The sequence below is a fragment of the Terrapene carolina genome, unplaced genomic scaffold (assembly GCF_002925995.2).
Source record: "Terrapene carolina triunguis isolate 2854851 unplaced genomic scaffold, T_m_triunguis-2.0 Scaffold48, whole genome shotgun sequence".
NCBI lineage: Eukaryota > Metazoa > Chordata > Testudines > Emydidae > Terrapene > Terrapene triunguis.
This window is the reverse complement of record NW_020664399.1, coordinates 616,106-633,756: the sequence shown is the minus strand read 5'-3', so window position 1 is coordinate 633,756 and position 17,651 is coordinate 616,106. Positions and strand designations below refer to the sequence as shown.

At 45.8% G+C, this 17,651-nt stretch overlaps 1 protein-coding gene across 1 annotated transcript in view; it reads right to left on the bottom strand.

Annotated features, from left to right (window-relative positions):
* FBXL7 (F-box and leucine rich repeat protein 7) overlaps nt 1–15,775 on the bottom strand; it is a 363,745-nt gene extending 347,970 nt beyond the window's left edge. The window contains exon 1 of the mRNA XM_026656412.2: nt 15,443–15,775. Within this exon, the coding sequence (XP_026512197.1) occupies nt 15,443–15,479 (37 nt within the window). The 5' untranslated portion in view covers nt 15,480–15,775. The remainder of the gene's footprint in view (nt 1–15,442) is intronic.
* Between the last annotated feature and the right edge of the window lie 1,876 nt (nt 15,776–17,651).

Sequence of the window (17,651 nt, the reverse complement as noted above, 5' to 3'; positions counted from 1 at the left end):
GAGATGTGCTCGTAAATATACAATTCCGCAAAAAACAAAAAACTCCCAGTGTGAATCACTTGTCCATAAGTCCCAGAGAGAGAAAGAGACACTTCACATGATTTAAGACATTAATGAGACAAATTTATGTAGCTGTAGACAGGAATTTCCTGATTCAAACACAAGCACGAGAGAGAACTTCCTGTTTCCTCTTTCTTTCCTCCAAGAAACATTTTTAGGCGGATTTACTAGTACTCCAAGCCATTAATTCCCTGGAATATATAGCTCAGGTTAGGTATAGGATTACCATTTACTGTACTGCAGCAAGAATGTAATGTCTATGTTAATCTAATCATGACTCTACTCTGCAATTCAGAAGTGCCACTGTACTAGATGTTTCGGTATACAGGTTGCTACACCAATAATGCATGTCCAGACCCTGATCCAGAAGACATGTACTATGACAGAACTGAGACCAGAGTGAAAACCATGGCAGTCAATGCAATATTCAGTATACAATTTGTAAGTTAATGGACTTCTGTGCACCTATCTATAGGATCAGACCCCAAGATTGCATTTTTAGTCAAGGACTTCATTGATCATAAAGAGTCATAAAAGAAAAAAGTTTAAATAAACATTCCCAATTATCATTGCCTCTGTGCCAATTATGCATCCTAAACATATAGTGTACGTTGATATAATCCATAGGGGAAGTTTATCAAAAGAAAATATTTGTCCTAGAACATGGGTTCTGAGCCTACAGGGTTGCAAAGTTTGAGAGAAGGTGAAGTGGTCATGAGCAGCCTCCCTTCTTTAAAGGTTAAATAAATGGAAAAGGCCAAAAACTTCGTAACACGGGGTCATACTATGGAACAGGTTGAAAACCATCTTCCTCCTAGAACTTCTACCCCACTGCTAGGGCACCTCAGCTTGTCACCATCACCATAACTAACATTTGGGGATGGGGAGAACCAGTTCAGATTTAAAGAAACGGACCTAGACCTTCTCCAAAGCTCCATCCAACTCATACCTTTTACTTAAGGTATCCAACCAAGCACAGGTAGAACAAGTTCTGTCCTTGATGTAACTGGCAGCAGAATCTGAACCAGAGCTAAAAACAAGGGAGCTTGGGGAGAATGTTTTTTGTGAGAACGGAATTGGGTTCTTGTTTTTCCTTCTTGACAAAAGATCAGGAGGGAGGACTATGGCAGCTACAGAGGATGGAAGAGAAGATCTGAGGTTTGGAGATGCTGCTAGAAACTATGGTTGAGTTTCAAAGGGGATTTGAGCAGACGATGGACAGGAAGGCTGAAGGGAAACCTCAAGACTTTCAGACACATGCTGGACCAGAAAACTGAGGGTAGAATGCTTGATGAAGAAAGTGGCATGTGACTATGAGAACAAGGCAAAGGAAAAAGACTGGCTAGTGAAGGAGAAATACAGCTGAGGAATAGGTTTGCTGAGTTGGAAAATGCAGGGGTGTGGCAGGCAACAAGAGGAGGTGGAAGGGCAAGAAAAAAAAAGAAAAGAGCAGTGTGATGGGTTGCCTCTCCCGCCCCCATCCGGGGTGCCACCTGATTTACTGGGGTCCCACTGAGCCGATCTGTTCCACCAGCTTGGGCTCCCTCACCCTGTCCTGCTGAGCCAGGCCCTCAAGTCTCCTCCAGCACGCACGCGCACACAGACACACACACACACAGGTAGGGCCACACCCAGCTGCAAAAAAGACACAGACACTGATCAGCTCTTGGTGGGAAGACTCAGCTCTGGGATTGCCCAGCACTCACGTGCATACCCGCTCTGGAGTGTAAACCCAAAGTTGTGTTGTCTTGCACTGCACAGAAAACTATATAGCATAAGTTCATGAAATTCACTCCCTCTCTCAATGTGGAGGAAGATATGCACAGCCTTTTGCTCCCCACTAGTTATGAATTGCGCAATCTGGGTTTTAGAAAACAAAACAAGTTATTAACTACAAAGGATAGATTTTAAGTGATTATAAGGGATAGCAAACAGATCAAGGTAGATTACTGAGCAAATAAAGCAAACATGCAAACTAAGCTTAATACACTAAAGAAACTGGCTACAAGTAGTCATTTCTCATCCTAAATGTTGTTTTAAGCAGGTTGCAGAGATTTCTGAAGACAAACTTCTTTTGCTTGCAGCTTAGAATTCCAGATATTCCCTTCATAGGCCAGACGCCTTCTAACCTGGGTCCAGCTCTTCCCCAGTTCAGTCTTAGGTGTTTTTAGCCGTCTTCTTGGGCGGGGATTCAGTGAAGAACCAACCCTGATTAATGCTTGGGAGTGAGTTAAATAGGATTTACATATGGCGGTAATCCTTTGTTTCCCAGTTTCATCTCCACCCCTTTTTTGGGAAAAATACTAGCAGGTCAAGATGGGATCCAGTACCAGGTGACATGATCACATGACCCTGCAGTGTCAAAGCAGCATCCCAGGAAACTTCTCAGGAAGGTTGGAGATTAGCATCTTCAAAGTCCTGTTGTTCTCCCTAATGGTTTATTGACTAACCAGCCAGACTGATTCCATTTTGCCTGGTGGGTGATCCCTAGGTGCAAACACCTTTGCAATTGATACATAGGAATACTGACTAACTTCAGATACAGAATTGATACAGGCATACAAATAGAATAATCACATTCTGTAAATCATAACCTTTCCAATGATCTCTCACAAGACCCATCTTGCATAAAACATCTTAACTATGCCATATTCAGATCATAACATTATCTCTATGAAGAATATGGGGTGTAGTGTCACACGGGGCTACTCCTATAAGAGACAATGGAATAGCCAGAGTTGGGAACCCCAGGAGGACAGAGGATCATTCACAGAAGATAGCAAGTGAACAGAAGACAAGATTACTTGCAGCGGTGAGAAAGGCCAAAAGCCGTGTAGAGTTGGACCTTGCGAGGGGAATTAAATCCAATAGTAAGAGGTTTTATAGCCATATAAATAGGAAGAAAACAATGAAAGAGGAAGTGGGACCGCTGAAGAATGTGGATGGAGTGGAAATTAAGAATAATCTAGGCATGGCACAATATCTAAATGAATATTTTGCTTCGGTCTTTAATAAGGCTAATGAAGGGTTTAGGAATAGAGGGAGTAGGACAGAGGGGAATAGAGGAGGGGGGATAGACATTACAGTATCAGAGGTGAAAGCCAAACTTGACCAGCTAAACGGGACTAAATCGGGCGGACCGGATGATCTTCATCCTAGAATACTGAAGGAACTGGCGCGAGAAATTGCGAGCCTCTTGGCGACAATTTTTAATGAATCTGTAAACTCGGGGGTGGTACCGTTGGACTGGAGAATAGCTAATGTGGTTCCTATTTTCAAGAAGGGGAAAAAAAGTGACCCGGGTAACTACAGGCCTGTTAGTTTAACTTCTGTAGTATGTAAGGTCTTGGAAAAAATTTTGAAGGAGAAAGTAGTTAAGGACCTTGAGGTGAATGGCAAGTGGGACAAATTACAACATGGGTTTACGAAAGGCAGGTCATGCCAAACCAACCTGATCTCCTTCTTTGAGAAAGTAACAGACCTTCTAGATAAAGGAAATGCGGTGGATCTAATATACCTCGATTTTAGTAAAGCGTTTGATACGGTTCCGCATGAGGAATTATTGGTTAAATTGGATAAGATGGGGATCGATAGGAAAATCCAGAGGTGGATAAGGAACTGGTTAAAGGGGAGACTGCAGCGGGTAGTACTGAAAGGTGAACTGTCAGATTGGAGGGAGGTCACCAGTGGGGTTCCTCAAGGTTCGGTTCTGGGTCCGATTTTATTTAATCTATTCGTTACTGACCTCGGAACCGAATGTAGGAGTGGGCTGATAAAGTTTGCGGATGACACAAAGTTGGGAGGCATTGCCAACTCGGAGAAGGATCGGGATATTCTGCAGGGAGACTTGGATGACCTTGTAAATTGGAGTATTAGTAATAGGATGAGATTTAATAGTGAGAAGTGTAAGGTGATGCATTTAGGGATGACTAATAAGAATTTCAGTTATAAGCTAGGGACGCATAGGTTAGAAGTGACTGAGGAGGAGAAGGACCTCGGAGTCCTGGTTGATCGCAGGATGACTATGAGTCGGCAATGCGACGTGGCTGTGAAAAAAGCGAATGCGATCTTGGGATGCATAAGGCGAGGTATTTCTAGTAGGGACAGGGAGGTGCTGCTTCCGTTATACAAGGCGCTGGTGAGACCTCACTTGGAGTACTGTGTGCAGTTCTGGTCTCCTATGTTTAAAAGGGATGAACTGAAACTGGAACGGGTACAGAGAAGGGCAACTAGGATGATCCGAGGAATGGAAAACCTTTCCTATGAAAGGAGACTCGAGGAGCTTGGTTTGTTTAGCCTAACCAAAAGAAGGCTGAGGGGGGATATGATTGCTCTCTTTAAATATATCAAAGGGATAAATACCAGGGAGGGGGAGGAATTATTTCAGCTCAGTGCTAATGTGGACACGAGAACGAATGGATATAAACTGGCCGTGGGGAAATTTAGGCTTGAAATTAGACGAAGGTTTCTAACCGTCAGAGGGGTGAAATTTTGGAACAGCCTTCCGAGGGAAACGGTGGGGGCGAAAGACCTCTCTGGCTTCAAGATTAGGCTAGATAAGTTTATGGAGGGAATGGTTTGATGGGATTACGTGATTCTAATCAATTAGGCAATAACGGCCATCGCTGGTCAAATGAGGGTCTGGCTAGAGAATCTTGCCTGTATGCTCGGGGTTCTGCTGATCGCCATATTTGGGGTCGGGAAGGAATTTTCCTCCAGGGTAGATTGGCAGTGGCCCTGGAGGTTTTTCGCCTTCCTCCGCAGCATAGGGCAGGGGTCGCAAGCTGGAAGATTCTCTGCGTCTTGAAGTCTTTAGATCACGATCTGGAGACTTCAACAGCAGAGCTAAGGGAAAGTGGGGGGGTCAGCTTTTGTGGCCTGCATCATGCAGGGGGTCAGACTAGATGACCATATTGGTCCCTTCTGACCTTAAAGTCTATGAGTCTATGAGTCTGGGGACTGCCCGGCAAACCGTGAAGCCGGTAGCGCTCGGGCAGCCCTTTTTGCGTGGCTGGGAGGGAGGAGGAGGAGGAGGAAGAGGAATGCGGGGCGCTCAGGGGAGGGGGCGGAGTTAGAGCAGGGACTTTGGGGAAGGGGCAGATTTGGGGCAGGGCCGGGAGTGGGAAAGGGGCGGGGCCAGGGCCCCATGGAGTGTCCTCTTTTTTTAATTTTTTAAATATGGTAACCCTAGTACCATTGAACCTGCCTGTTCCACCACCCTGGGCTCCCTTACACTGTCCTGCTGAGCCAGGCCCTAAAGCCTCCTCCAGCACACACACAGCTGCAGAAAGACACAGAGACTGAAATCAGCTCTGCATGGGAAGGCTTCAGCTAGGGAATTGCTCAGCACTCAAGTGCACACCCCCTCTGGAGTGTAAACCCAAAATTGTATCATTGTGCACTGCACAGAGAACTGTACAGCGAAAGCTCATGAAATTTGCCCCCTCCCTCAATGTGGAGGAAGATGTGCACAGCTTTTTGCCCCCCAGTTATGAATTCCACAAACTGGTTTAAGAGAAAACAAAAATAACTTTATTAACTACAAAAGATAGATTTTAAGAGATAAGGGTTAGCAAACAGATCAAAGCAGATTACTTAGCAAATAAAACAAAAGCAATCTAAGCTTAAACTACTACAAGAAACTGGTTACAAGTAGTAATTTCTCACCCTAAATGTTGTTTTAGGCAGATTGCAGAGATTCTTGAAGGCAAGCTGCTCTTGCTTGCAGCTTAAAACTTCAGATATTCCTTTCACAGGCCAGACACCTTTTCCAGCCTGGGCTCAGTCCTTATCCCCCCCCCCCCACACACACACACACACACACACTTGTCTTTGTTTATTAGGCCTTGTCTACACTATGCATGAAAGTCCATCTAAGCTACGTTGACTTGTTAATAGTGTAACTCAAGTGGATGTAGCTTAGATCTACTTACCGCAGGGTCCACACTACGTGGTGTCGACTGGAGATACTCTCCTGTCGACCCCCCTTACTCTTCTCAATCCAGTGGAGTACAGGAGTTGTTAGGAAAGCGATCAGTGGTTGATTTAGCAGGTTTTTACTAAACCCGCTAAATTGACTGCCGATGCATTGCTCCTCCGGTAAGTGTAGACAAGCCCTTAGATATTCACAGCAGTCATCCTGGGCAGGGATTCAATGAAGAACGAACGCTGATTAGGTCACTCCCCTGCCTTAAGTAGATTTTACATATGGTGGGAACCCTTTGTTTTCCAATGTGGTTCCCCACACCCCCCCTCTGTGGGAAAATCATGATACAATATCAGTGAGTCCACTGGTGATGTGATTACATGACTCTGCAGTGTCAAAGCAGCCATGAGTTTCTAGCATCCCAGGAAAGTTGGAAATTAGCATCTTCAAAGACCTATTGTTCTCCCTAATGGTCCATTGACTTGTTCCCAGCTATCCAGCCAGACTGATCGCATTCTGTCGGGTGGGCGTTCCCCAGGTGCAAACACTTTTGTACTACAGATGTATAGTCAATATTCCTAACTTTAGATACAAAAAGGATACATGCATACAAATAGGATAATCATATTCAATAAATCATAACCTTTCCAATGATACCTCACATGACCTATCTTGCATAAAATACATTATGATTATGACACAACCATATCATATTACTACTATGAAAAATATGGGAACCATGTCACAGGCTCCATGAACATGGAATGGGTTTCAACAGCATCTCCTAGTGTCAATCAAAAAAAAAAAAAAAGTGCCAGACAGACTATCACTGTTCAGACAAGCACATAGGGGGGAGGGATAGCTCAGTGGTTTGAGCATTGGCCTATAAATCCAGGGTTGTGAGTTCAATCCTTGAGGGGGCCACTTAGGGATCTGGGGCAAAATCAGTACTTGGTCCTGCTAGTGAAGGCAGGGGGCTGGACTCGATGATCTTTCAAGGTTCCTTCCAGTTCTAGGAGATAGGATATCTCCATTAATTTAGAGGTGCACCAGCAAAACTGTATGATAGGAGAGTTGCACAGCAACTGTCTGCACTACATGTAACTCTTGCCTGAGCTATCAATTAAATTCAGCCTCATGATTTTTTTAATTAATAATGTTAGGCAAATTATTTGTTCAGATTGCACTTTTCTTAAAATAAGTCATTGCTTCAGGAGCAAAAGGAAAAAAAGTGAAAATATATTTTAACAAAATATTATTGAAAAAAGCTGAACTTTACAGTTCTTATGATGGAATGAAAAATCTGTGTTATTCAGAAAACAAAGAAAAGCCAGACAAAGGCATTTCCCTACTCAGCTCTCCTCCTTGACGCTGGGTCATTGGCAGATGGGTGAAAGGCCTTCTTAGTGGTGAAGGGACTGAAAGTGAATGACAACATTAAACACACTCCTATTAAATTAATTAATGTCCAATACTGTGAAAGATCACCCATCTGAGTAATCAATTGACTTCAGTGAGGCTATTCGTGCAAGTATGACTGTAGGAACAAGCTCTTAAGGATTAAGTTTTAATTATGCCTTCTGTAATTCAGAGTCTAGAGTGTGCTGGTGTAACTCTCAAATCTAAAATGAAGTTATTACTGAAACATATGCAGGAAATTTCTTCAATGCCCTTGAAAAACCTTACTGTATTATGTATATTAATTTTTGTGGGCTGGGAGTATATGAAACCTCTCTGGGGGAGATGTGAACATCATAAAACCTGGGAGTTAAAAAGACTATATTGAAAGTATGCGAGACAAGTATGGACTTTGGGGACAATAGGTGCTAAGTGGATTTCCTGGGGAATTCCTAGTGAGAGGTTAATGCAAGTTACCCAACTCCAGTTATGCAGAACCCCCAGAATTTTGAAGCTATGCCCCGAGGACAGAGTCTTTATCTGCCTATTACCTGATCCTGGCCTTCAGTAACAAAGATCTGAACTGTATAAAAGAAAAAGCTGCTCTGCCCAGACTTTGTTCCAGTTCTGAATCTAAGATAGATGAACTTCTAAACATGGGTGGGTGGGGGGCGGGGGGGAATCTATTTGTGGGTTTTGAAGGACTGAAATCTACTAGAGCACGAGGTTGGAGCTCAGGGTGACTTCCAGTAAGCTTTTTAGCACCTGTATTCTCTAATACTTTTACCTTAAGAATAAACATGTTGCTTAGAAGGAGCTGCGTGGTAACTCATAACGGTGGGCAATGAAGCACAGCTTAATTAGACACACTGGCTTGCTGGGGACACCACTGTAACACAGGGAGCTGTGCAGTCTTAATACCCCCAGTCAGGATGGAGAGAGACATGGGTCTCTGCCCAAGAGAGGTTATGGCTAGGAGCCAGAAACTTAAGCGGGTGCCCTCAAGGGATCATGGAGAGAGAATACAGGTGCAGTTACCCTGAAATGATGACAATTATGAACAATGTTTTCCAGAGATCAATATGCTCCTACAAATTCTTTTACTCAAGGGAACATTAAAAAAAAAAATCCCTCCCCATCCAAGTTCTTCTGGTGCAAAAACAGCCCCAACCCATAGATGTTCGTTAGCTTTGCTCTAGAATTCAATAGAAATTTCCTATTTTACAAAGTCTAGAAATAATATTTTAACAGTTGAGCAGTTTCCATATATAGCAAAGAGAGCTTTAAATGAAAGTATACACCACCAGCTTACCTAACACAAATGACAGATAATCGTTGGGAGGAGATATAAGCTTCTCAGTTGATCACAGAGAGAAGGTGGGTTAGGTAATATATTTTATTGAACTAACTTCTGTTGGTGAGAGAGACAAGCTTTCAAGCTTACACAAAGAAAGCCTGTCTCTCCAACCAACAGAAGTTGGTCCAATCAAAGATATTACCTCACCTACCTTGTCTAATATCTGGGACCAACACTGCTACAACACCACTTCATACAATCACTTGATCATGGAAGTTTGAAATTAGAAGAGACTGGCATTTTATTATAGACTTGAAAGTCATTTGCGGTCTAAAATTTTGTACATACTCCCTAAAAAAATAGTCTATGGTCATTGCCCACACTGTGTGAAATGCATGATAAATACAAGTACCCATATTATAACAAGTCAAACTGGACTTTGGAATGTTTAATAATTTCTAGAGGTAGGTGAATCCTGCAGAAAAATATTGTGTAAGAATCAGAAAATTTTAAATTAAAACACTTCAGCTGTGTACACAAGTTTGTTTGCCAGGAAGATGCATGTGACCAACTTTATTTTCATGAATGCTCACAGAGCACAAGTTTTAAACTTATGCCAGAAAGTGAATTTACTTTATATATGGAGATATACCTATCTCATAGAGCTGGAAGAGACCCCGAAAGGTCATCGAGTCCAGCCTCCTGCCTTCACTAGCAGGACCAAGTACTGATTTTGTCCCAGATCCCTAAGTGGCCCCCTCAAGGATTGAACTCACAACCCTGGGTTTAGCAGGCCAATGCTCAAACCACTGAGCTATCTCTCCTTCCCCACTCCTTTCTGCAAAGATGTGCAGTGTCTCAAAAGTTATCCCCATACATATCCTGAAACGGAAAACTCTTATGTTTAGGCTCAACTCTAAGCATGCAAGCAGACCCACTAAATTCAGCATGGCTACTTACATCCTTTAAACATGAACCGTTAGTAACTAAGCATCTGAGCCTCACTCAGAAAACACAAAGTACCCTGTGATTTAGGGTGACCAGTCACACCCAAGCAACAGCTCAAATTTTGGATTTAAATTTTTCAAAAAGCAAGTCACAGATAAGAGGTTCAACATGTTTGAGAAGAATCTCAAACAAAGATTCAATCTGTCTTAAAGGCAGTGTCCGTTGGGGATGCACAAGTAGTCTCACAAGAGGGAGATGTCTTTGCCCTGGCCCCACTTCCATCCACCTCAGTTCCTTCTAACCAGAGTCCCGATGTTAAATAAGATTACACAGGCGGGGGGGGGGGGGGGGGGGGGAGGGGGGATAAGAGGGGGGTTGGCAAGTAGTGTGAATGCAGAGGAAATTCTTGAACAACAGTTACTGTTAAGTAACTTTTCAAAGGTCTGTGTACCCTCACTTGACAAAGATCAACAAGCAGTGCTCCACCAGGATGACTGGACAAGGAGTTTAGCTTAATATAGGCAGTAGGGTAGCTCTCTGAAACTGACCACTGGAGCGCAATGCTAAATCCAAGGGGTAGTGACTGGTGAAAGCATGCATCAAACTCCAAGTACTCCTTTGCAAATGTACACTAAGAGAACCAATGCATATGTCGCTCTTGGAAATTGCCTAGCAAGTACATGACCCTCAGTGAGCAGGGTGCTGGCTGCTTCCTTCTGTTCCCCAAGCACAGAGACTCCAGTGGGGTTCAGGGCGTCCCATAGGGCATAATTAATGGGACACGGTATGATAATTAGCTGGATGAGTAAAACATCCTGCCAAAAGCATCCAGCTTACGCCCTCCTGTCAGAAGGGCCAACAAGGTATCTCACTGTGCCCCTTACTCTCTTCTGTGTTGTCCATTTCACCTATGGAGCTGGTCAGAGGGAGGTGTCCTTCAGCTAATACAGGATACATCTTACCACTCTTGGATACAGGAGGGGGATGAGAATGAAGAGAGAGACAGCCAGTCTTGGTCAGCTTGAGAAGGCCAGAGCTGATGGGTAGGACCAGCTTCTCCAGGGTTTGCATTTTATTAAGTTCAATAGATGTCTCTGCTGCCATACGCTATAGTTGCAAACTGTAGTGTATTTCCCTTTCTCCCCAGTAGTTCCTGAAACTGTCTGTGTTAGTCATGAAGGGAAACAAATGAAGCACCAATCTGATCCTCTGCTAAGGTGACATCTCATGTTCCTCCAACGGAGATTTTTAAGATTCCTCTGAATGAGTCTCATCCCATTACTCAGATATAGGCAGATTCTCCCACAGATCTTAAAGGTCTGGGCTGGGGCTGGTATCACTGCTGGAAAGGAAGGTTGCCTTGGTACTGGGTGAGGAGGTATCTGCAACAGAATCAGAGTCCGTATCAAGATCAGTGAGGGAGTTAGTCTCACAGCCTCCAGCAAGGGTTTCATGGAGTCCTGTATGTGGTGCTACCTCAGAAGCTTGAGAGGGCCCCGCATGATATCCTTCCCTGATGTCTGGATCTGAAGGGACGAAAGGTGACGGGGGTCTTGACGTCGAGCTGGGGAACCCTCCAGGTTCATCTCCTAAGGGGTTGAAGGCAGTTCCAGATTAAGACTGGAGAAGTCAGTACAAGCACAGAATCAAGCAGCATAGAAGCATATGCTTGGAGTGGTTAGTAGCCTCATTTGTGCCCTTCACCCCCACACAGAGGCCAGCATGGAGAAAAATGAAGGCATTGCTGAGATCTTAAATAGTGAGGAGCCCATGTCAGCGCAGAGCTGTCTCCCTCTGTAAGGGTATAGAAGAGACCGCAGTGGTGCCATTGGCTAGTACCTGAGGCCCTCATTGAGCTAGGAGTATTAAGGAACAGAAAGATGGTGCTTCCACTTTCCTTTTGCTTACATCCCTCCTGTGATGACACATTTCCTTTTTCCATTATCCTATCTATTACCTGTGTGGACTTGTAGAACGGAGACAGAAGCATTGGCATCAGAGGATAGATGTTGAGTTGGTGGCTGGGGTAACTATGTCAAATGAGGAGTAGAGACAGAGCTGGGTGCTTCCATGTTGTTAAGGCTATTGAGGGCTGAATAGGCAGTTGCCAGTTTGGTCTTTGGTGCTGCTTTTGATTTAGCCAGCACCAGTGACATGAGGTAAGAGATTCTGTCCCAGCATAAAAGACCAAGGAAATTCCAGTCTTGGGCCCATGAGAAAAAGTGGAGCTGAGACTGGAACAGAAAAATATCTTCGGTCCCATGACAAAGAATCTCGGAATTTAGGCTGGTCTCAGTACACTCAATGAGTGCATCAGAGTATCAGGCTGTATGTGTTGAGAAGACAAATGAGCTTGGATCCTCAAACATCTCTCCCTTCTAGTGCAGGGAATGAAGTCATGGCAAACTGCACACTTGGGTTACCAAGCACATCTGCTGCCAAAATAGAAGGCACTGGATATGGGCATCAGTCTCCAATATGATCTAGTAGCAGGTGGCGCATCTCTTTAGGAACTCACAGGGATTTTGCTGAGCCCCTGAGGGGCCGAAGGTTCCTGAGACAAAGGCAGACCATGTATGATAAGATAGCCTATACCACTCTACACAAACCACCTATAAGAAAAGAAAAAAAAAAAAAGAAGCTACAATTAGGGAAGATCTAGCCTGAGGACATGAAGGCAGCAAAGGAATTGAGGTGACAGGGAGGTGTGCACTCCCTTACATAGAGCAGGACAATGTCATATGAAATCTCTCACGCACCCTTCCCCCTCCATCATGGATATCTGCACCCTAAAAAAAAAAAAGTCATAAAATCCCTGTACTCCATCTCTGTTAACTGCATCAATCCCATAATCCCCCTGCATGTTGTTAAAGGAGTTCTTTCACCAAAAAGCCCTACTGCACAGAATGGGGGGTGGGGGGAGGAAGACAGCTGACCATCCCAGTGCAGGGTCCCCCACCCCTATTCACCAAAGACAGAATGGCACTTTATGAATTGCAATTAGGGCTCTAAGAATTTGTGAGAAGGTTGAGGGATGGAGACAATATTTTCCCCAAACATAGTGTCCCTTTGCAACCAAGGTTTCAGCTGACAAACCAGAACTAAAGCACAAGCCCATTCCAATTTTGGATCTAATGTGGAGTGGTGAATTTAGTCGCAGGGATTAGAATGCTAATTCCTCCCCCACAAAACACTCCGACATGCAGATTTCAAGACACATGGTTGGTCCATTTCTAGAATAAGTTCTGATAGTAAGAATTGATGTGAACACCCGTACCAGAGTAAATCAGATCTCTGGCTGGTAAAATTTCTGACTTCATAGGCTCTTTTGAAGGGGGAGCTCATTTGGCAGTAAATGAAAGGAATTTCAGTATCTGTATAAAAAAAATGGTGTTTTTCCTTTCTGTCACTATCTTCATGCATATTTTCGATGTGAGTGACGTGTATTCTTTGGCACTTGCCTGCTGGAGTCTCAAAGAATGTAACAGATCATAGGCCTAGCTACAAACAGAGCCAGTGATTTTATACTGTCCTGGGTACCATGAGGGTAAATTGTACAGAAGATCATTAGAAGTTTAAGAATAAAAATAGAGTGCCTCTTTTGTAGTCAGAGCAACAGAAAACTTTCAAACCTTCCTATTGGTCCCCTATTACCAGCTGACCTTTTCAGCAGTCTCCTACAATGCTTCAGTGCAGACCAAAATTTATTGCTGGTCAAACCATTGAAACCAATAGGTTTCTATAAGGATGAATTAGATCCTGTGTATCGAAAACCAAACACAGTAAAGTTTCACTGAAGTGAAATTGCAGAGGTAGCATTTATGGATAACAGCTGGAGAACATTAACTCTGTCTCTTTCTCTTTCTCCCTGGGGTTTAAAAATGTTGCTGTTCAGACAGGAAGCAGTCATATACCACACTGCATACTACAAGATTTATAGGATACAAGAACAAGTTGCAAAGCATTAGAAATAATGCAGTGGGGGAGGGGTTGATGAAGAACCTATCACAGCAGAATAATTTTAATTGCCTCATATTTTAAGCCTCACTGATGTAGTTTACATAGAACAGAAACTGGTCCAGTGCCTGAACATGAAAACTGGAAAGGATTTAGCCATTTAAAAATGGCTAAATATCACTCTCCATTATTTACCCTTCTGCTCATCTAGGGCCTGATCAAGGGAAGTGCTAAAGTGCACTTAACTCCCACTGAGGTCAATGGGCATTAAGATGCTCAGCACCTACCTGAAGGTGCTCACAGCACATTGTTAAAACTAGGACCGAGATCATGTAAATCAGAGGTTCTCAAACTGGGTGTTATGACCCCTGAGGGGGTCACGAGGTCAGCCTCCACCCACAAACCCCACTTCTCCTCCAACATTTATAATAGAGTTAAATATAAAAATGTGTTTTTAATGTATAAGGGGGGGGATCACACTCAGAGGCTTGCTGTATGAAAGGAGTCACCAATGCAAAAGTTTGAGAACCACTGATGTAAACAAAGAGGTAGTACAGTAATTGGAAAGGCTAACCAGGTGTTTGATTTCACTCAGCAGCAGGCAGACAGAATGACCCTTGGAATAAGTTACTGACATGACTAAAAATACAGACTCTGCTGGTGGTTTCAGGCTGATAAAGCAATAAAGGGAGCATGAGGTACAGCAACAAAAACCAAGTAACAAGTACACCCAACTACTTCAGCTATCAATGTGTATATGTTTCGTCAGTAACTAGTAACTCAGACCCTACCTTGCCGCTCCCTGTGCGGAAAATGTCATTATTTTAAAATGCAGTCTTTATAATGGCAGACTTATGTCAAAGTTAATACCCCTACAAATAGGCTATTGCAGTAGAATTTATTCAGTTAATTTATTGCAGTTGTGCTCACTCTTTAAAGGGGGAAGCCAATTTCTTTTACTACTACAAGAAAAAATAAAAAGAAGCACTTTTAGTCTTTTACTCTCTCTGGCAGCTTCTTTCAGAAGCTTTCCATTTGCCAAAAGTCTTGGAAATATAAATGTTCCCTGCCAATAACTTTGATGACACGAAGATAACAGACCAATTATCATTCCTTAGCCAACACTGCTGACTCAGTCTGCAGAGAGAACAGACGCGTACAAGGAGCTGTCAGGGAGAGAGACGGGTCAGTTGACACACCAGGAAAACTTTGCTGTAGACACTTCAAAGCTATGGAGCAGCAGTTCTGTGAGGCAGAGCCACCCAGGTGGGAAAGGGTTACTGCATGTAAAGCGCATACAGGCAGCACTCAAGAGCGATGGGAGCTATGTAAAAGTAACCAGATTTGCGGAGTGACCAATTGGTGTCGATACAGGAGTGGGCATAAAATGTAGCTGAGGCTGAAAAGGAAGCGCAGTGAGGCTGGAGAGGAGCGGTGTATTTTAGACCTGGGGTTTCTAGCTCCCATCTAAGGTCCGGCTCCTTTACACGAATGTATAGGAAATATTTGTTTGAACATCCCTGATATTGCCTATGCCACCCATCTGGTGGCCGGAAAACTTCCCCCTTCCTCCACAACTGCAAACAAGGAGATGCCCGAATAAAACAAGCTTCAAAAGTTGGGATACAAAGGGAAGCGAGCCAAACCCACCCCGCAACTGGCCAGCCCCCTCCCCCGCTCTCCCTACTGCCTGGGAAGGGAACTTTTCCCACTCCCGGGCTGGGGGACACACAAAGCCAACTCCGCAGCAGCCGGCTGAACGTCCCCGCCCGTCCGCCCCAGCCCGAGGAGGGAAGGCGAGGGGAGCAGGGTCCCGCCCAAGGCGCCCGGCGAGTAGCTGGGCTGGGCTCACTCACCCTCACTGCCGTACTGTTTGCCATTGTTCGCGCCCATCCTGCAGGCTTCATGCTCTCCTGCTGCCAGCACACACCATGGCTCCCCGGCACAGAAAGGAGGCGACTGGGGCGGGGACCCCGCTGGTGCGGAGGTTCGGCTTTTACATGCTACAGGCGCTCGGGTCCTTCAGGGAGAACCAGCCCCGCCCCAAGCAGCCACCCCAAAGGGGGGGAGAAAGTCCCCAGTGCACTCGCCCCCTCAGGCCCCAGCTGCGGGCACCACGCCTGGGCAGCAGCTCCAGTTATAATCCACACACGGGTCAGCAGCAATCCCAGGACGCAGCCTCCACCTCCGCCCGCCGGCAGGGACTGATGCGCCTTCCGCAGCTCGCTGGGGAGGAGCCGCTGCTCCTCGGGTCCCGCCGGCGCTGCTGAGCAGCAGCCACTTGTTGCTCGGCCCCGCGCCGGGACGGGCCACGCTCGCAGCCCCGCTCCGCCCGCTCCGGCGCCGCAGACTTTTGTTAGCGCCAGGCGCCTCCTCCCCGCATCAATCGCTCCTCGGGCCGAGAGGGCCGGGCAGGGGAGGGCCAGGCTGGGGGGCTGCAGCCTTTTAAAGATACAGCGCGCGCTCCCCGCACGCCCCTGTGAACTTGCCTGCGGAGGCGGAGCGGAGAGGCGACTATTTAATCAGTTTGTAAGGTTTCTCCGTCTTGCGAGGCAGGCTGGTGCTCTGTGCGTGTCACGGAGGACACAGATTTCTTATGAAGTGCCACCGATCTTAACCCCGGCCCCCTGGGCTGATGCATTTGGGGGAATCGGTTGCCTCTTCCTCACCGATCTGCTCCCTGCCAGGGCATGTGTTTTCCCCTGCTTTGCACTATAATTAGAGACAATATGATGAGCTGCTCTCTTTTGTCCCACAAGGGTGTGGGCTCACCAGGAGTTTCACAAATTGGGTTTGATCTTCATGTGAGTGGCATTGAAGCTCTGGCTGTAGATCAGGGGTCACTAGGTTCCGTGTTTATTTTATCTCTCTCATGACCATTTTTCAAAATTGAAGTCACAGAAAAGTTTGCCGATATTAAAGACATTACGCCTGAGGGAATTCTGCACCAAAAAAATAAAAAAGTCTGTACACAATGCTTTAAAATTCTGCATATTTTATTTGTCAAAACAATATAATTACGTTGGTAATTTATTTCAAAATACCTGTCAGCAAGTATATCTGTAACAATACAAACAACAAAAAAGAATCAGGAAATGTTTATTGGAGAATAGATTCCTGACTAGATATATTAATATAGAACTTTGAGTAATAATTCATTTAAACAGCAATACAGAAACATTTCCTGCACTCCTCAGAAGCAGTACAAAGGCTTGGACAAAGTCACCATAACGGAGGAGCTGAGGGAGAGGGAAGTAATTGCTGGGAAGGAGCCTGGGAGTGAACCTGGATGGTTGTTGGGTGTGGATAGGAGAAGCATGGAATGGGGTTTTGGGGGGTGGGGGGGGTGGGAGAAGAGGGATTGGTAGGGGGTTGAGGAGCCTCCCCCATGTAGACCCTGGCTGACCCTTAGCCTCGCTCAGTCAAGCACATCTTTCCCTGTCCCCATATGTCCCTGCACCACCATTCAGCCACCCCTCCCCCATCCAGCCCTGCACCTCCACTCAGTCACTCTCCCCCCCCCGTGTCCCTGCACCCTCACTCAGCCACCCCTCCTCCCCCATCCCCATGTGGCCCTGCACCCCCTCCCTGTACCCTAACTCGGCCACCCCTTCTCCCCCCCCATATGCCCGTGCACCCCCCACTCAGGGTTGCCAGGCATCTGAAACACCCGGTCAAAAAGGGACCCTGATAACTCCAGTCAGCACCACTGAGTGGGCCGCTCAAAGTCCAGTAAGTGGCACAGCAGGGCTAAGGCAAGCTCCCTGCCTGCTGTGGCTCCCAGAAGCGGCCGGCATGTCCGGTTTCTAGGTGCAGGGGTTGCCCCGGGGGCTCCACATGCTACCCCCACCCTGAGCTGCAGGGGCAGCACCTGCAGGCAGCGCACAGAGCCCCCTGGCTGCACCTCTGCCTAGGAGCCAGACATGCTGGCCACTTCCTGGGAGCTGCCTGAGGTAAGCGCTGGCCAGCTGGAGCCTGCACCCCAAACTCCCTCCTGCACCCTAACTCCCTCTCAGAGCCAGCACCCCACCCCCTTCTGCACCCCAACCCCCTGCCCCAGCCTTG